The sequence below is a fragment of the Thermochaetoides thermophila genome (assembly GCF_000221225.1).
Source record: "Thermochaetoides thermophila DSM 1495 unplaced genomic scaffold scf7180000011814, whole genome shotgun sequence".
Lineage (NCBI taxonomy): Eukaryota > Fungi > Ascomycota > Sordariomycetes > Sordariales > Chaetomiaceae > Thermochaetoides > Thermochaetoides thermophila.
In genome coordinates, this window is record NW_006383030.1 from 920,259 (window position 1) to 939,163 (window position 18,905).

Genomic DNA, 18,905 nt, shown 5'->3' on the forward strand with positions numbered 1-18,905 from the left:
TAGGTATGGATACACCTGTACGGTTAATTGATACAAGTACTACCGCAATCGACTGCCACACATTGTGTGACCAGAGATCGTGCCTCGTGGCACTTGAACAATCCCTTACAACGGAAGACCATACATCCTGCGTGGATTACAAGCTGTACCGTTAACAGCCCACTCATTCACTCAGCAAGCTGTATCGAGGATGCCTCCTATGCACCTAGTTGGCAGTAAACCGTACATCAATCTTTTTGGTGTGTACGTAAGTCTCCTTAAAAAAAATGCTTATAGATTACGTCTGCTTGTCATGTTGGCGCTTGATGAGAAGGACGCTTGCAGGTGTCTGGCCAAAGATGTCTTACACACTCTCTTACCCGCTGGCTTACGCAGCGTTGAGAAGAACAGGCACCGGCCTTGTGTCTACCATCAGCAACATTCGGTGAACCAATGAATGATGTTACTCGAAGATCTTGCAGAATTCTCCCAAACAAGCCAAGAGCTTCTGTGGTCAGGGCTCTGATCCGCGATCCACGAACGAGTTTCACCTCCAGATGTTTCCAGGAAGAGAGGTGACGAAACTTGTGCATACCCAAAACTGTAAGTGTTAATATCGATCTTATTTCTATATGTCTTGTCATAGTGGAAGGTTGCAAAGCCACGCTCCTTCTGATACTGTGAACTGGAGAAACGGGTTTTGGTTCCGAATCCAACTTGGTTTGTGATACGTCCTTGATAGAGGTCTGGTATCTGAGGCTCGGCTTGCCGCTTGTTGGTATGAGAGCGAAGCGAAGATTTTTCTGCGTAGAGATACTTAGCAAAGCCGGAAACTTGGTCTCTGCTCTTCGGTGCAGGGCAGAAACTGGAGCCAAGCATTTCAGCCATCACATCAACAACTTTAAGCTTTTGGAAGTCTTGATCAGCAACAGTGTTTGCAAGACGTTGCGAAGTTTTCGGAGAGGTCAGATGAGTGGAATCTTTAACAATTATTAAACATGCAGTATACGCTGAGAACTTGATTGCTCGTCCAGCCTCATGTGCAGCTGTCAACTGATTGGGGTAAGAAGTTTAGAACTGGTACACGATGTTCAATGGAGTACCACCATTCAACACAGAATCGTTGGGACAGGGTTTCCAGGCTGAACTGTCAAGAAATATTCACTGTCTTACCGCAATTACAACTCACATAATCCGTATGTAACAGACCTGGTAACGTACGGAATACGGGGCATATTGGATGGTCCGTGCTCACATCAAGGTCTGAATTGTGAGATCAAGAACGCGCTCTCTTTCAGCGACGCATTTCGAGATACAAGCCATAAAGGTTCTGGGACTCCCGCTGGTGTCAAGTTCAACAGCCTGCATTTTGATCCAGTTCTTTCACCGTTTCGCAAGTTTAGCCACCAAGGCTGTCAAGTATAACTGAGGTGGGAAAATGCCCAAAAACAGCGCCATCACCAACTTCTTCAAGCCCGTGCCCAGGTCCTTGCAGCCAGCAGCGTCCTCCCAACAGCTGCCAGAAACACCCGCTATTTCTCGGGATTCCCCGCCCCCGCAACCACTATCCTCATTGCCTTCCGGTCTGCTTTCTTCGTCCCCATCCTCACCCAAAAAGCCTTCTAGAGATCGGGACGCGGTGATCAAGGGATCAGATGACGAGGATGAGGTCTTGAGCTCTGACGATGACTTCCCTGAACTCCCCGGCCTCCCCTTTGGCCATCGAAATGTGTTCCAGCGAAGGAATCCAGCAATAACCCCAATTCCTTTTCCACGCCAAGGGCAAAGCGGCGGGCAGTAGAAATTTATTCGTCCCCCCTAACAATTAACACAAAGTCGAAGCCAAAGTATGATCTCGCTGCTCTGCGCAAGCATGAAGAGGCTGAGAGAGCCCTCCAAGAAAGTGAGAAGCGAAGCAACGCCCTGGAAGCCCTGGGCTCACCGTCTACCCGCTTCGCCGCAAAGCTAAAGCAACAATCAAGCAGCATCCATGATTCATTGTTGGACGTCCTCCCAGATGCGGAAGGAAGCCAGGACGAGAGCAAGGTCCGGCTGCTCCAGGCCGTAGCCAGAACTGAGGCCACCGTACTCCCGAAGCAGTGGTTCTTCTTTGATGAGTCAAGTCAGACCAGCACCATTCCACTCGAATCTCGGTCCTTATTCCCTAAGGGCATGGCAAAAGGGGTTTGGGCCTTTCTCGCAACGGAAGGTCGCCGGAACGAGGTGTTTGAAGACGGTCTCCCCCTTCGCGTTCAGCGCAAGATGCAGAATCTGCCAGACGAGATCTTTCAATGGGTGCTTCAGGAAGTCTTCCATGAGAAGTCCAAAAAGCTTCGTGATGAATACCTGCGGCTGCTTGGGGCATGTCCAAGTCAGATCAGGCGGCTTATGGACGAAGATAAAATTACGTGGCTGTTCCAGAATGTTGGTGCCTCAGAACGTGCACTTGTTGTGGGCTCTCAACCAGCTGGGGGTTCAGACCTACCCACGAGTCGTGCCCCATGCCCAGAGCAACAGCGAGACCTCCTTGGAGTTGTCTTGCGTATTTTGAAAGAAACTGCCCACTCGCTTGCTTTCAAGTCCCTTACGCGGGCCATGACTCTTCTCCTCCGTCTTGGCATGGACCATCTGGTACGGGAAGACGCTGGCATCGCCACTGACCATCAAAATGCTTTGTCTGGGATAGCGTTGGGCGTTCATAGCTCAGATTGGAATAACTTCGTAGGCAGCCCCTCTCTTCCACCAAAGAAGCCCTTCCCAATTCTCAGGCTTGCTGACTGAATGTGCCCTCCTGTCGTCTAGTGCGGTAACGTCAGCGACTCTCTCTACCATCACACCCCGGAAGCAACATTTCGCTGGAATGCGGTCTCGTCTATCCCGCCGCTTCATCCAAGGTTAGTCGAGCTCCGACGCAGACTGGCACTCGTCTTCGTGTTTGACGACCCGCAACGCGCGTACCGCCGTCCCGAAGACACTTTCAGCATGCGGTCCGTTATTGACCGCCTTGAACATGGAGATGGCTTCGTTATTGACCGCAGCAGCACCGACTTCCTTGAGTTATTTGCACTCACGCAACTTTTGGCAGTCGCTATTGGAGACGGATCGCCACCTCCCGGTATTCCGCAATCAGAAGCAGTGAAGCAATTCGATGCAGAAGTGGATGAGGTTGCGTATCGCATCAGGCACATCTTCTCAATGATACCTGAACAAGGCGCAGCATACATGTCGAGAACTGAAGCACGTGGGTTGCTAAAAGACTTGGAGCACAAGCTCCTGTTTGCCGTCCGGACGCGGAGTCCTCCCAAGACAGATGCCTTTGGGCTTAATCAGCCTAGCGATGGAGTGGAACTGGCCAAGCAGCAGGAGTATATGAAGAACTTTCTTACCCGTAACCAACACTCCTCTCAATAGATTGGATGGCAGTAATCACTCATTCACTTGTCATCGCGATGTCTGTTGTTGTAACAGGCATCCTCATGTGTAGAGGATGCCCATAACGAATGTTTGGGCAATATTGCATTTTTCCTGCCCAAACTGGGCTTAACTTCCCTTTAGCTTATATCATGTATCATACAAATTCTTAGATACCCAGTATTAGCCGCCCTTGTTTGGGCTTGGTCTTGTCTTTGCATTCGTATGATGGAATAAATTGACTAGAATGCTTCGAACCCTACTCGGATTCGCATAACCATGGCGAGCTGCTCCTTACAATGCGTCTCAGCAAAACATTACTCCATACCAGCCAAATAGTCTCTCTCCGGAGACAGTACCCCCTGTCTTTGATCTCAATCAAAGAATTTGCGATTGGGGTTCTTGCCGAACAAAGTCTCGCGTATAGCCGGCAGTGCACTCTCCTTGAGGTGCTTCAACCTGGTCTCGAAGGTGTTGTCGATATCGATCTTGCCATTGCCGCCGACAATGAACACACCACCTGCGCTGTTGAGTGGGGCGAGTGATGTTAGCATCACCTCTTCAGGGTTGAATAGTGATGACATAGCAGTGACAATCATTCTTACCTGCCCTCCGGCAAGTCGTTCCTCTCATCGACTGTTGCGGAAATTTCCTTTCCTGTTTTATCCTTATACTCCTTGACGGCAGCATCAATAGCCTTGCGCACAACTTCACGGTCCTGCTTTCGTGACCGGATCTGAAGGGCTGGCTCGTCCATAGCATAGAACCCCTCCAGGATCAGCCCCTTAAGTATGCCCTCATACCGCACAGCGTCCTTTGTGGGCTCGCCCAGGCGCTGCTCGGCGGCGTTAAAGATTTCGTCCAGCAGCTCCTGGCGCGCAGCCAGCACGCGTAGGCGTGTCTTGTTGGCCAGAGTTGACCGTGTAATCTGCTGGGACATGGTAGCTTGCTTGAACTTCTTCTGGTAAGCTTGGTCGATAGCATCGGTCTCCTGCCTCACGAGCTTGGACTTCTCTATGGCGAACTCTTCATCTGCCTTGATCTCAATCTCACGCGCCTTCTCACTGGCTTCTTGCTTGATGAATGCTGTCATCTTACGCAGCTCTTGTCCGACCTAAGTTAGGAAAACCATGTTAGTAAATTCCGTCCTCTCTCTTCCAAGACCGTTTCGGGTGCTCCTCTTCCCCATCCTCTTCCCCATGGCGGGGAAGGCGGGGAACCTCTACGGCCACAGTGTCGAAGGTGCGAGGACCACTGCGCCATATAAAATCATGTATTGAGAATATAAACGTACTTGATCGTCGGACAAGGCGTGGACTTGTGACATCTTGGGCGGTATGGTAGAGGGCACAGTATGTTAAGGGTTCTGTAGCCTGGGTGGTACCGGTGATGGCGAGCACCAGTTCGAGATAGGGATGAGGGGTTGCGTGCGGAGATGCGCAGACCAACAGAATGCAGGCCGAGTGTTTCCAGAAAGTAATGTGCAGTGTCTATGAATCGATGTTGCTCACTCGGGGTCGTTTGGTCAATGAAATGTCGTTTCGATACTGGGCAATGGGTCGGCGACGTCGAGATTAACCAACAACGCCGTTGACGCAGCTCCCGCTGGACATTGGATGGAGACCTGCTTCTTAGGCTTGGCAATGGCGCAAGCTGCCCGGAGGCCCAAGAGGGGGGTAAGGTGCGATAAGATAAAGACCCTGGACCAGCCTCCACATGTATCATCACCATGCTAAACCCTGGTTCCTGTCAAATGTACCGTCAGCCTGCGTTCTCCTGGAGCCACACCCCACAGTGCAGACATCGTAACGGAAGCGCGGCAATGGCCTGGAGGAGCCGCAACGAGCCAAATGTAAAATGTCACAGATTGGTGCCAGAGACTAGGGAGGCTGGTTGTTTTGCATCTGCCTGTCGCCCTAACCGATCTGCCTCTGTTCCAAAACCTCCAGCTGTTGCTCTCTCTCAAATGAGCAAAGGCCAAGTGTCCCACCCCTTGTCACAGCATCTGTTTCCTAACTCACCCCGGTGTGACCCGTACGGATCCGTACCTGACCTACGCCATCGCCCAGGTGCCAGGACCGCTTCTCCAACCCATCCGCACGCGCAACCACTTCATCCAACCTCAAAATCACATTCCACAGGTTGGACCTTGCATCTTGGCCCAACTGAGAACAACCTCACGTGTGCAACATCTCTGGCCAGGCACAAAACAAGTTACCCGCTATTCCTAGGCCAGCCGATTGCATCATCGCCCAAGAGCAACTTTATCAAGTTGGAAGTGCAATAACTGGCCGGTATACTAAGCACCTACCTAGCGCTACTTGTTTTCCCGACAACGTTGGGCTTCTTTGACCGTTCAGGCCTGCCGGACTGGCTAAGTCAACAGACTTTCTTTAGAAGGCCCTACCGAGTCAAGCCCATCATCAATTCGACCAACAATTCGCTTCTTTTGGGACAATACGTATCGTTCCGTTTGGAGACCTTTCTTTGTCATCTCCGATTTGTCCATTTCATGTGGCTGTGACGACCCGCTGCCGAAGGTTGATCTGCCTCATGTATCTTGGCCACACGACATCATGGGGCTTATTGATGGCATCTCTCCTGGTGGCAGCTTGGCTGTAAGTTGCCTTGCGCTTAATTTGACGTTGTGCCGGCCTTCCCTCCTATCTGTTCTTTACCATCTTGTAACCCATGCCATTCAGAATTCTGGACATTAACATGAAATACAGCTCGGTATTATAGTCGGTTTATTGTCTACAAGTGTCCAGAGCCTTGGCCTTACTCTACAGAGAAAATCTCACATTCTCGAAGATGAGAAATTCCCCCTTGATGCCCGGCGGCCCCCCTACCTGAGGAGACGGTGGCAGATTGGAATGGCTATGTTCTTGATAGCCAATGTCCTTGGGAGTTCGATCCAGATTTCTACACTTCCGCTGCCTATCTTGTCGACTCTTCAAGCGTCTGGTTTGGTTTTTAACTCGATATGTGCCACCCTAATTCTCGGAGAGCCTTTTACAAGGTGGTCGGTTTGGGGGACCTTGTTGGTTTGTGCAGGGGCTGTCCTTATTGCCACCTTTGGTACCATCCCCTCTCCGGCACACAAGCTGAGCGAGCTACTGGAGCTTCTCAGCAGGAAGCCGTTCGTGATTTGGATGTCGTTCCAGGCTGTCATCATTGTTGGCTTGGCCTTGGCAACTGACATCGTCAGCTATTTTACAACTCTGATGCAGGACCATCGATTCCGTCTCACCCGTGGGTTCTCATATGGATTTATCAGTGGCACACTCTCTGCTCACTCCTTGCTGTTTGCCAAGTCGGCAGTGGAGTTGCTCGTGAGGACAATCGTTAATAAAGACAACCAGTTCGTTCATTGGCAGGCGTGGATGATTGTTGTCGGGCTTTTGATTCTTGCTCTGACACAGCTCTATTATCTACACCGCGGCTTGAAGCTGGTTTCGACTTCCGTCCTATACCCCTTTATATTCTGCATTTACAACATCATCGCAATTCTCGATGGCTTAATTTACTTCCGACAGACAGACCTGATCAACCCGCTTCGCGCGTGTCTCATCACCCTTGGCACTGTCATCCTCCTGTCCGGTGTTCTCTCCCTTTCATGGCGCCTAACCGATGAACAACACCCTCCAGCAATAGGACAGTCCACGCTCGCTCCTGGCTTGGGTCTCGTTGAAGATACAGAGGGAGAGGAGGATTTTGAAGAGGACGTCTCTCTTCATTCAGCCTTGCTGGACAATGAAGAACGAAGCAACCTGGATACAGTGCCCTTGCCCAGCTATCAAACTTTTGGTTCTCCGCCAGCGCCCTCTCCAACCATTTTTACACAGCCTACAACTCCAGGTACCCGCAGCCAGACCCTTATGAGCCGCTCAAGATTGCGTAGCACCCCTTCTCGCTGGCAAGATGCCGGCATTTGGGGCGAGCTTGACGATCGCAGCACAACTGCACCTCAGTCTCCAGCTGTCAGCAAGCGCCGGTTGGCATCTATGCCGATCACTACCAATCGCTCCGGCGAAGAAGCAGAGCCTCTCCTTGGAGGGACTAGGAGAAGTCTTGGCGGTGGTAGGCGAAGAGTGTCGACCGGCTTTCTTGGCTTCACTGCAAGGAAAAAAACATTAAGTACACGCACAGGAGGGTGTACAGTTTCTGCTAGTGGGCGTTGGGGTTTGTGGAATTGGTGGCGGAAGAGACAATCACGACCAACACCAGTGCCGCCCGAGTATAGAGATGATGCCAACTTAGAGGACGGCAGAGGGTCTGGGACGAGTCCAGGTATAGGATTAGGGTTGGGAGTTCATAGCGCGCATGAAAACTCCGTAGTCTAATTAGGGGGCGGCTACGTATGACATGTAATTTTATGTATAAAGGTCTTAGCAATAACACTATTACGTGGACTAAACTATCCGAAATACCGTATATCGATATCCTTCGCTATTGGGCAAGGTCAAGAACACAACAGGAGTCTATAATAAAAGCCGCCTTTTGATGTATTGAGATACATGCGAAACTGCATTGAGAGATAAAACAGCTTTATGTCACAAAGTGCTAGCGATTGAATTCACTATGTACTATCACGAAAGGAAACTAGAATAAGGACTGGCATCGTGTTCACCATCAGGAACGTTTATGTCCTGCTGCTCTTCAAACTCCCAAGACTCAAAAGATTGCTTTGTTACGGGTAAGCAGGAGCAAGGTGACCTTAAAGCAAAAAACATTGGCTCTTCCTTCTCACAAGTGTATACCAGCAACCCCTGTGTCTTCAAAACCTCCCGATACCGTTCTTCTCGTCAATATGACGGAAGCGCTCGCGCTCCTTGCGCTCCTTCAGCAGGCACACGGCAGAGAGCAGGAACACGACGTCGATGCCCACCATGCCAAACATCGCAGTGAAAATGTTATCCAAGAGCACATTGATAAAACTAGAAATAGGGGCCACACAGCCACGCATGAGTGCCGCAGCGGCAGGGCTGGGGCATGTAGCGTCGGTGACGAAAACTGGGGCAGACGTGGCGTTAAAGTAACCACAGCAGGAGAAGGTGGTCTGCATCAAGCTCTTGATGTCGTCCGGCTGCACGGCGAAAACCTTGGCGAAGCTGGCGCGCGTCTTGAGGGTCATGATCCAAAGATACAAGCCAAGAATCATGGTGAAAATGGCGCAGACAATTGTTAGATAACCGCCGATCTTGATCCAGGGACGCGATCCGAGAGCGAGACCGGGAAGCGTGGTGATGAAAGTAACGAAAATGAAGACAGAGTTAACAATACCCGCTGTTACCAGTATTAGCTCGGAGTCGGAATTGAGCATTGGCTCTGCAAGGGGTCACGACTAACCTGTCAGGGGGAATTGTTGATACATCAGATTCCGTGCAGCTTCCCTCCCGTTGGAAGGTGCGTTATCCTTGATGTTGTTCACGACGACGCAGAAAATGAGGATGAAGATGCCCATAAGAAGGAAGAGGGCGTCAGAGATGACGTAGACCATTTGCACCTTGCTCGCCATTTTGACTGTGAGAGTCGACTGTTATGGCACTTAGAATGTGACCGTTTTTCGCCTATTTCCCTCTTTCCTCTCTCTCGATTCCCTTATCCTGACCGAATACGATTGACGTCCAGCGTCGTAGGTGCCCTGAAGCCTGCTGGGCAAAGAATGTGGTGAATGAGATTGGCCGGCAACTCGAACACCGAAAGAAAGTAGTCGCGATTAAAACAATACAAAGAGAAGGAGGGCCTCGCTGGAGTATCAAACCATCGAAAAGGCCCAAAGGAATGAGCCCGACGAAGGCTATCTATCCTCGAGACGATGAGGAAGAAGAGGAGGTGTAGAAAAGAAAGCGACAATAAAACCCAGAAAGGCTCCAGGAAGAGAAGGGAATGAGAAACGAAGGTCCAGCCTAAAGGCCAGCAAAGGAAAAGGATTCTGTCCCAAGAGAACGAAGGTACTGAAAAGAGGAGAAAAAGGGAAACGACCAAAAAGAAACAGACAGGCAGCACGAGGGCAATGCAGTGGGCATCGATGGGGCAAATGACGGGGAGAACCTGGGCAAGGGCCTGTTCAGCAGCCAAGAGACCAGGCCCAACAGACAAAGCATACGACATTGCTACTGCTTGTGCTTCAACTATCTTTCTCCAGGGCTTTGGACCAGTCAAAATTCACCAAACACGGCAGAGAACCCAAAACAGGCATGTTTTGGCCAGTGACATGGCAGTATACGAGTCAATGGCCTGCCCCAAGGCGCTTCTGTGTTGTGGCTCGATCCACGGTCCCTGACAGGAGCCGTTTCAGAAGGTGTCGGGAGACTAGGCTTAGCGGCAGTGGTGGCGGCTCGGGAAGCGTCTTGGCATTGGGAGGCGATAAAAATGTCTCCAGCCTTGGCTGTGTTTCGAAGAGCTATGTTGACGCATGGACCAATTTGTCTGCTTGCCTGTTCCGTAGCCGCCGCCGGTGCTCCATCAACGTCAGCATCGCTTCACGGAGGGTTGCACGCTGCGGTTTGCGGGAGCCTGCTCCGAAGCTTTCCACCATGTGGAGAGAGAGACACCGGCATCCTCGGTGAGAGCAGACCGGTGGACTTCGGCAACTGTCCTGACGGATTGCTGAATGCCATGACACCTGGGAAGAAAAAAATGGCTTGCATGTTTTGGTCAATAACTTTCGGTAAGAGTTAGTTTAGTGTAGAGATCACGCAGGTATTTATCGTGCATTTCTGGAATGCAAATGGCTCATTGTTGTTTCCTGCCCTCTTACCAGTTGGTTGCCTTTAGGCTAGGTAACTTATTAGTTGTCTCAGTAAGATAGACATTTTGTACGAGTCGGTGTGTAGGCTACAATATTGGACAGAGGTGGAAGATCATGACATTCCGATCCGCTGCTCCCTCTGCCTAGAAGCCTGATACTCCAATTACCAGGTTTTCATACATCAAACAACAGCCTACGATACACAAAAAAACCTGATTTCACAAGCATACAATATAACTAACAATCTAAATGACTTGTGATATCCAATGGCCTTCCGATCCTCGAACAAAGCAGACTCGATTTTTCGGCCTGGAAGAGAAAAAGTGAAGCTGGCACTCTGTGTGCGTTTCGAGGGCCCACATGCAGGGTTTTGTTCTACCAGCCAATTATAGCCTTAAAAGATGAAATCAAGTGGGCCTGGAAGTTTGTGCATGTGGCCGATGAGCGAGACAGCCAATCAGAACACAGCATGCTTCCGTAAGAAGCAGTTGATCTTTGCGCGCTTGAAAGATTTGTTGGCGGACGGTTCTCTGTGTGATGGGAGGAGAGCATTAAAGTTAGGAGAAATCGCCTTCCTATTATGCTACGAGCGACCACACACTACGTCGACTAGAAATGCCGCATGTACAGTAATAGTTCAAGTTATTGTAAATAACCTCTTTATTGATCTAGATAATGTCCGCATGCTCTTCTAAATGTTAAGCAGGTTCCCCTGAGCTTGGAGCTCAAAAAGTAGCAAAAACAATCCTCTATTTGGTTGTCTCCTCCATATCCATACTTCTGTTGCTCACACTTGAATGCTTACTTCTGTTCTGAGGTTTGGGCTTCCGTATTCCGCTGCTACCGCCGTCGATCAACCCTTCGTCTGCATCCTGGATCAACTTCTCGAGGATACAATGTCCAGACTTTGTTGCTCTGGCACTCTCCAGAAATTCAGATCAGGCACATAGGTGCCTAACTACATTTTTTTTTTATTTTCTATTCCAAAACCCATTGTTTCACTTTTTTTTCGAAGGGTTACTTTCCCAACCAGAATACTTGAAGGTATCCATATAACTATAGCTAGGTCGATTAAAGGACCTTCCTACATCCTTTATCCTTTCATACTGGTAAATCACAAAGTTAAGGCCATAGCTGGACTACACAGGCAAATATAGTACATGTGGCTACGAGGTAATCATCAGTTTTCTCAGGACCTGATGAAAGGGACGGGGGCGTGCAATCACACAATACATATCGCCCACCCCGCTTTTCCTTGAGCAACCCTAGTTACGCGATACAAACCCACCCCTTCCACGGCGACCCTGGTTAGGGGAAACGCGGCACAATGTTCCACGCACCAGTGGCCCCAGAACAGCATCTTTGCTCAAGTTTTAAGATCTAAGATCCATTTCCCGAAGAGACTGCTGAAGTTTCTTTGTTCGCTTCGTTCAAGATCCAGATCGACCACTCTGTCCGTATCCGCGCAAACTAGTGGATCAGCTAGTGTACAACGTTGTCTTACTCTAGTAGCTTCCATCTGGAGCGTTCTATGCGAGTTCAGCCCACGTCCTACGGCGTGGGGCAAAGTTACCGGCAATTTCATCCCGCTATCGATCGCGACTGCAAGCGACATCAGTCGCTGCAGGAGAAAACCGTTCGAGGACCAACAAACATAGTCCCGTCAAGCCTTTCCCACCATCCAGAAGACGAACCGGAATACAGTACGTACACTACGTACGCTATTCTTGCAAGAAGAGATCGACAACATCATGAACAATCACCAGAAGAAGTTGGTGGGGAGAAATTCGATAGTCTTGTTTCCTCTCCCGCACCTGCATCGTCTGATGAGGGCGAGATGCGCGAGATAATCGAGCACGCTCGTCATTGGACAGACGAGAGCTCAGAGTGGCCCTGACCCGTGAAGCATCCCTGCGAGCTGGATGCGCGCATGGAAGGCTCGTCACTCGCTGGGTCGCGGAAGACTGGGGAGACGCGTGAGAACATGCTGAGAATCTGCTGGCGATGGCTGGCTGCCGCCCCTGCAGGTGTGAGGCCCAGCCCGCCAGCTCGCGGTCGCTAAGTCCCCACACTCACATCCTCGGCGAACTGGAGGCTCTGATGCAGATTTGCAGATTCGCGCAGCCACTGGGACTGTTGCTCAGGTCAGACACACCAGTCCTGCCGGAAGCCTTACGCGCAATAAAGGGGTGGCTCCTTCGGACTCGACATTTCTCCGCACTCAGTCCCCCAAGGCTTGCTCTTAAGGCAAGATATCTGCCTGAACATTAAGGTATTAATGCCTTTGCTACTGTCTCTGTCCCAAGTCGAATTATATCCAACAGTTGGCAAAGGCAGTTGCAAAGCTTCATCAAGAGCGGTCAACAGCCAACGGAGTTGCTGTTCCTCGAGGTTCTGCGTGGTCGTTCCCACCCCCACAACGGACAACGGTGGAAGGCACGATTGTGGGCACTGGGCGGAGTTCGATCTTTCCTGCCAATCTCCGGTGTTGCTGCGGGAATGAGGAGGGCACACACAGTGTCTTAACACTAGTTGAACTGTGCCAGCTAGCGCAGCTTTTAGCGCACCAAAGTCCCCACCCCACAGAGGACCCTGCTGACAATTGTCGGATGGGAAAGCTCCCGCTTGCTCAAGCTCCCGGTCACCTGACTTTGGGAGAGCTCCTTCCCACAGAAGCTGCAGGGTCGCCATGCTGTTTCACAAGCCGTGCAGCCACGACTGTGATTTCAGCCACAGTCGCACTAGCGGTAAAACAATTGTTCTGTATTCCCAGGACGACGACGGCGAGGTTGGAGGTTTGAAAACGCCGTTTCTTGAGATTCCTGGGCCTGGCTGGGCGCGTGGGCTTGGCTCGCGAGTGAACACGGTCGCGCTTTCTGGGGCCTGGTTCTGGCTGGCATCGCGCAGGGAGCCTCGTCCAGAGCGCCGTTTACGGGTACTGTATGGCTCCACTTTTGGCAAGCCCCATCCACCGGCGTCCTCGGTCTCGCACGGTGCAGCATGACTGGGCAGGCGCTGGGGGCGCCACTCCCCGCCTTCCTTTCTTTAACTGCCTGGCCGCGGCCCGCAGTCTGCATGCCACCACCTCGCTATTCTCTTTTCAATCATTCCGCATTCACCAAACCCATTCAGTCCAGGTGTGCCCACCTCGCGACTTGACGATTTGACGTCTTTGTTCGTTCCTTACAGGGAATCCTCTCTTGTCTGAAAGGCATCCATCCGTGTCTCCAAAACCAAAAGACCGAACCGCAAACCGTAAACCACAGACTCCCGTGGTTTTTTTGGTTTTCTCGCTTCCCCAGTTTGCAACTTGCCAACTCAGGAGAGAAAGCGAACAGAGCACACAGCCCGCAGGCCCCAGCCCAGAGCACAGAGCACTCATTCACTAGGAGTTTCGTCTCTCGTGTCACCGGGCACCCTGTTCGGCAACTGGCAGCCCTCATTCTCAGGTCACAGCCAGCCAAGGTCAAGGTGGTCGGTGCATGTCACACGTCGATTCGCCTGCCTTCTTCCCAGCAAAATAAAAATTAAACGTAAAATCCTCGCTTTCTTCGGCCGGCACACCAAACTGAATACAGTGCAGCGCCCAACCAGGTCCGGCGACAAAAAGGCGACCTCTCCGCTCAACGCCAGATCCAGTCTAGGCCATCGGCACAACGCTCAAAACAGCATCTCCACCATTTTGCCTTTTTTGTATTTCGTGATACCTGATCGGAACAATGGCCGACATCACTGATCAGCACGACCAAACCGCTCCCAACGAGCTCGATCAGTCTCACACTGTCAGCAATGGTACTGCTCCTGCCAACGAGAACCGCGGCGTCAAGCGTCAGCGTACCAACGATGATGATGATGACGACGAGGGCGAGAAGGGCGGCCGGGAGCGTCGCAAGATCGAGATCAAGTTCATCGCTGACAAGTCACGTCGCCATATCACATTCTCGAAGCGCAAGGCGGGTATCATGAAGAAGGTAAGCCCGAAACCCTTTGAGCGTTGCGCACTTTCATCAGGAACCATCGCGCTCCGCTGCAGACGCGTCATGCGCGTCCGTTGCGGCTGCGGTTGGTTCTCGACGATGCGAACTGACTGCTAACGCGATGCGTTGCGCATCAGGCCTACGAGCTGTCAGTCCTCACGGGCACGCAGGTTTTGCTTCTCGTTGTGTCGGAAACCGGCCTCGTTTACACCTTCACGACCCCCAAGTTACAGCCTCTCGTCACCAAGGCCGAGGGCAAGAATCTTATTCAGGTACGTCTTTGTGACTCCGGACCCTAAGACGCGGTTTCCTCTCCCGTCCCCTACGCGACGCGTCTTCCAACTGACTTTGAACCCCCAGGCGTGCTTGAACGCGCCTGAGCCGCCCGCCGGCGACAATGGCGTAGACGATACAAATCCCGTCGAGGCTCCTGAGGAGCCTGCTAATGCGGCACATCTCCCTCCCCAGCCTAACCGGCCACCTATGCCCCCTAACCACATGCCTCCAAGCTACATGCCAAATGTTGGCATGGACCCACAGCAAGCACTTGCGTACTCGAACTACGTGCAACAGCAGCAGCGTGGCAGTCAGTACATGCCACCGTCCAGCCTTCAGCAACACGCCGGCCACCAGTCATAATCGTCTCCTATCGTCGACATCTCTTATATGACACTTCCGCACGTGCGCCAAAAATACCCACTACTAATGCATTTGTGTTTCGCCATTTTCCGGTCGACATAATTTAGGGGACGGTCTCGGAATCAGCGAGGCTAATATGGTCAGGCGTTGGTGATTGGCGATGTCTGCTCATTCCGTTTTCTCTTGATTTTTCTTTCACCATTTCTGAAGGTTCATCTCCCCTTAGCTTTTGTCGTTGACATCACCTCTTTGCCTGGTCTGCGGGAACAAAGCACGACGACCTAGGTATATAAGTCTGGGTTTGTTGAGTTCCGGTTGTCCTGGGTGATGCACGACCTTTAATATTGGTTCTTTGGGGTGGGTCAAGAGGCTTTCTCCAAGGGTTAGGGTTGAAGGGTTTCTTTGAACTTCTTTCTGGGAGACTGGGCAGTTATCGGCGTCGAGATGGTGGCAGGTTATTTTCGGGCACTGCCTATTTTGGGCGTTTGCGCCGAACAAGGGTTGAGAGGTTGTCCAGGAGTCTCGGGGGGATTGTGGTAGCAAAATGAAGTCAACGACCTATGGATCAATTCATACGACGAATGTTGAAGGCAGGACAGCGTCTAATGTTGGTGACTGATTGTGATTCATGCGAACTTTGCCTCTTAACTTTGGAGAAGCGGTCAGAGCACAGTATTATGCCTGGACAATGACTTCGTATTCTGAATTTCGTCCTCCACTCTCTTGGAGATATCTGCCTGAAGGCAAGGGAAAGGTCAACTTTGGGACAGCAATTTGCTCGCTTCAACAGGCAAGAACACGCTGCTGCGTTATCTACAATGGACCGGAAGTCGGGATAATGCTCAGCGCGGAATGTCACATGTAAATAGTACATTTACTTGTTAACCCGGCAATACCTTACATTGTTAGCTGCTAGGGTGACTTGGTAACGAACCTGCAACATTCCCTCCGTGGATTCTCGCTACCGACTTAGTGGTTCCGTTAACAATCTGATCCTTTCCCTCGGAACCCTTCTTTGGTCTTTTGGGACACGTTGTATAAGACGCCTTCCTAACTTGGCTTACCGTATACCCAGACGGGCAGCCAAGCCGCAAGGCAATATAACCGTATTAGATAACTTCGTAGCCTTCTGAGAGGCGAATGGTAAAGTTCTTGCATCATCTTCCTCTCCCTTCTGATCCTGCACGTCTTTTAAATGCATTCATCTTTATTGCGGGTGGATCGGAAAAAGGGATCAGCGAAGAGGATAAGAAAGAAAGAAGTGCGCATCACATTCGATCATCTTAGAGAATTTCATGGTTAATAAAAGAGATAGGTTAGCAAGAACTTGACGGAAAATCGACGGGGCAGCATGGTACTGCTGCATAATTAGCCGCAAATTCTTAGTATGAAACAGCTATATCAATTTTAACTAGAATTAACTTAGCAGGTAGCGATCTTAAAGCTTGCGGGCCTTCTAGTGTCCACATCCTATTCCATTACTAAGAAACTCTGAAAATAGCAGGTAAAATACACATTCTATGTGAACTACTGGCAAGGCGTAGCCTTGTATATTCTGCTCAGTTGGGGCAATTCCCGGTCGCATTCGAAACTTTCGCATATGCGAGTTGCAGCGAGGACATACAGGTCAAGTCAATCGGCTCTGTACGAATGTTGTGAACACCATCTGACTCGGAGGCATCAATGTTCTCGAGCCGGTCCCGAGACATTTGTGCTCTGACTGAGTAACCATACTTTTAGGTCAAGGTAGTATGCTATGTTCCTTCAGGCTGAAGACTGCTCTCAGGCAACATATTTGAACTCATCAGCTCCAAAGACAACATCTGCTTAGCAGGATTTGAGGAAGAGCATTGACACTAAAAAATTTATCATCTTACGATGGATCATAATCGTAATTTTGCTCGGACATTCAGCAAATCACTGGCAATCATGAATTAGTGGTTTCGTATCGCAACCTATAGGAAAGTAGCAAGAGCACACCAAGATTACAAAGCCGCGAGTACATAAATACACAAATGGCAATATTATTGCTGTTTCTGGCCTAGTAGCAGTTATTTCAATTAGTTTGCATTTAAATTCCAAGTTCTCACTTGTTGCTGATACTCTTTCTTGTCATTTTTTTTGCCCACTGCCTTATGCTCAAAAAGTTGCTAAAGCTCTTCTTTTTGCTTGGTCACGTGAACATTGGAGTCTGTCCCGGACTTTTATATGAAACCAGTCGACTAACTACTCCAGAAATAGGTACGTTTGGAAAGGCCGATAGTTATTCAACGAGCTTGGGGACCTTGTGGTCTCAGAAGAGAGTTGGGTTATTGCAAGTTGTCAGGGGCTGATGCGCTATCTCTCTGACTTTGGAGCAAGAAAAGCAAAGAGGTAGTCTTTGTTCCACAGATTACAGACCAAAATACCGTACAGATAGCTGGGTCACATAACTCCAGGAGTATATTGTAGCGAACAAAACATGAGCAAAGCAAAGGAGGAAAGGATAGAGAATGTGGAAACATAGAAGAGTTATAGAACGAACAAAGGCTTGTGGTCTGTGCGTTGGGGGAGGGGGGTTGCTGAACCCTGTTCGAGACCCTTTGTCTGCCGCCTTGCATCGGGTCTGAGGACAGTTTCGAGATGGTCGGCTTAAAAATGCCGATTAACAGACTGCCGGGACGTCGGAAACCTACTAAGCATAGGAAAGTGGCCCTCAAGATCGAGATTTCCATTTGTCGTGCTCGTGCCTGAGCTCAAATGAAGAACCTCTCTATTCTGCATATTGAGCTCAATGCATTTGCTGGCCTGTCATCTCCCCTGCTCATCCCCACAATTTGAGCACGTTTTTGCGCGGGTTCCCAGCTTCCCGCCGCAGCTGGACTCATGAGCAATATGGCGTCGCAACGGCAGGGCTTCACTCCAACGGCACATACGGAATACTACTTATAAGTCACTCAAACCCGTGCCACCTGGGCTGGCATATCTGATTTCCTCAAAGACGTTTCAGCCTGGAATAATTGCGTATGCTCCCGGTTGCCAAATCTGCGCAGGGAGCATCTGAATTATTCGCGATCGCATACCACCGAACGACTCAGCAACCAATACCTACTTAACTGCCCGGTTGTGTGTGCAAGACCCCACGTTACGGCTAAACAGCAGTGGTCAAACTACCAAAAAGAGACGTAAAGAGACAACGCATCTGTACCACAACACGCCGCTGCTGGACTCGGTTCCGTTGAGTTATACTGAATCCCATCAATTTCCTCGACCACGTTAGCATCACCAGTCTTCGCGCTCTATCACCCATGGACCTATATCAACTATTCCCCCGCCATGACGGCCACTCAACATCAGCCGACGCACACTCCGCCCTGACTATGGACCATATGGATCACGGAAGTGGCAGTTCTTCTTCCCACTCCCAGACCATGATGTCTGTCTTCCACACTGACATGGCTACGTCCTTATTCTCCACGCGCTGGACGCCCTCAAACAGAGGCACTTATGCCGCAACATGCATCTTCCTGATCGCACTAGCCGCCATCTTTCGAGCATTACTGGCCTTTCGGTCCTGGCAGGAGCAACGTTGGCTGGACCGCGAGCGTAACCGCCGCTATGTGGTGGTCAATGGCAAAGCGCCTCTGGCCGAGGCGCTTAGTCGTGATGAGAAGGCGAAGCACATGACCATGGTGCTGAGCGCCAATGGCGTTGAGGAGAGTGTCATGGTTGTGGCGAATAGATCAACTATGCAAAAGAAGCCATGGCGATGGAGTGTTGACCCCCTAAGGGCAGCGTTGGATACAGTAATTGCCGGGGTTGGATACTTGATGTGAGTTATGCGCCTTCTCTTGAGTTTGAATTTAAAACCCGAGGCTAATTGTGGCCACAGCATGTTAGCGGTCATGTCCATGAATGTTGGCTATTTCCTCTCTGTGCTTGGTGGTACTTTTCTTGGAAGTCTGGCTGTTGGAAGGTATATCCCTGTTGGGGAACATTGAACTCTGACTTCAAAGTAAGCTTTTGGATGGTTTTATAAGCCTGGTTATATCCTTGGCATTGCAACGAACTAGAAGCTCGCTCTGGTGTTGTGGCGTTGGTATGGATTGTAGTATTTCTCGCCGAATGGGACTAATCTAGGTTTACAACCCAACTGGAGCTGGATC

General features: G+C 50.5%; 6 protein-coding genes across 6 annotated transcripts; 4 read left to right on the forward strand and 2 right to left on the reverse strand.

The window, feature by feature from the left end:
- Window positions 1–1,417: 1,417 nt before the first annotated feature.
- Window positions 1,418–3,390, forward strand: CTHT_0012820 (uncharacterized protein; the record flags this gene model as incomplete). Its single annotated transcript, XM_006691736.1, has 3 exons — window positions 1,418–1,708; window positions 1,816–2,610; window positions 2,782–3,390. The coding sequence occupies 3 exons, from the start codon at window positions 1,418–1,420 to the stop codon at window positions 3,388–3,390; spliced, it is 1,695 nt and encodes a 564-aa protein (XP_006691799.1).
- A 374-nt stretch (window positions 3,391–3,764) lies between these two features.
- On the reverse strand, window positions 3,765–4,717 carry CTHT_0012830 (vacuolar ATP synthase subunit e-like protein; the record flags this gene model as incomplete). The annotated part of the gene is made up of 3 exons (XM_006691737.1): window positions 3,765–3,915; window positions 3,996–4,504; window positions 4,685–4,717. 3 exons carry the CDS (start codon window positions 4,715–4,717, stop codon window positions 3,765–3,767), a joined length of 693 nt encoding a protein of 230 aa, XP_006691800.1.
- A 1,249-nt stretch (window positions 4,718–5,966) lies between these two features.
- On the forward strand, window positions 5,967–7,754 carry CTHT_0012840 (uncharacterized protein; the record flags this gene model as incomplete). Its single annotated transcript, XM_006691738.1, has 4 exons — window positions 5,967–6,008; window positions 6,120–6,135; window positions 6,445–7,470; window positions 7,738–7,754. The coding sequence occupies 4 exons, from the start codon at window positions 5,967–5,969 to the stop codon at window positions 7,752–7,754; spliced, it is 1,101 nt and encodes a 366-aa protein (XP_006691801.1).
- A 413-nt stretch (window positions 7,755–8,167) lies between these two features.
- On the reverse strand, window positions 8,168–8,908 carry CTHT_0012850 (uncharacterized protein; the record flags this gene model as incomplete). The annotated part of the gene is made up of 2 exons (XM_006691739.1): window positions 8,168–8,676; window positions 8,740–8,908. The coding sequence occupies 2 exons, from the start codon at window positions 8,906–8,908 to the stop codon at window positions 8,168–8,170; spliced, it is 678 nt and encodes a 225-aa protein (XP_006691802.1).
- A 4,955-nt stretch (window positions 8,909–13,863) lies between these two features.
- Window positions 13,864–14,760, forward strand: CTHT_0012860 (uncharacterized protein; the record flags this gene model as incomplete). Its single annotated transcript, XM_006691740.1, has 3 exons — window positions 13,864–14,115; window positions 14,259–14,393; window positions 14,482–14,760. The coding sequence occupies 3 exons, from the start codon at window positions 13,864–13,866 to the stop codon at window positions 14,758–14,760; spliced, it is 666 nt and encodes a 221-aa protein (XP_006691803.1).
- Window positions 14,761–18,047: 3,287 nt separating this feature from the next.
- On the forward strand, window positions 18,048–18,575 carry CTHT_0012870 (uncharacterized protein; the record flags this gene model as incomplete). The annotated part of the gene is made up of 1 exon (XM_006691741.1): window positions 18,048–18,575. The coding sequence occupies one exon, from the start codon at window positions 18,048–18,050 to the stop codon at window positions 18,573–18,575; it is 528 nt and encodes a 175-aa protein (XP_006691804.1).
- Window positions 18,576–18,905: the final 330 nt, after the last annotated feature.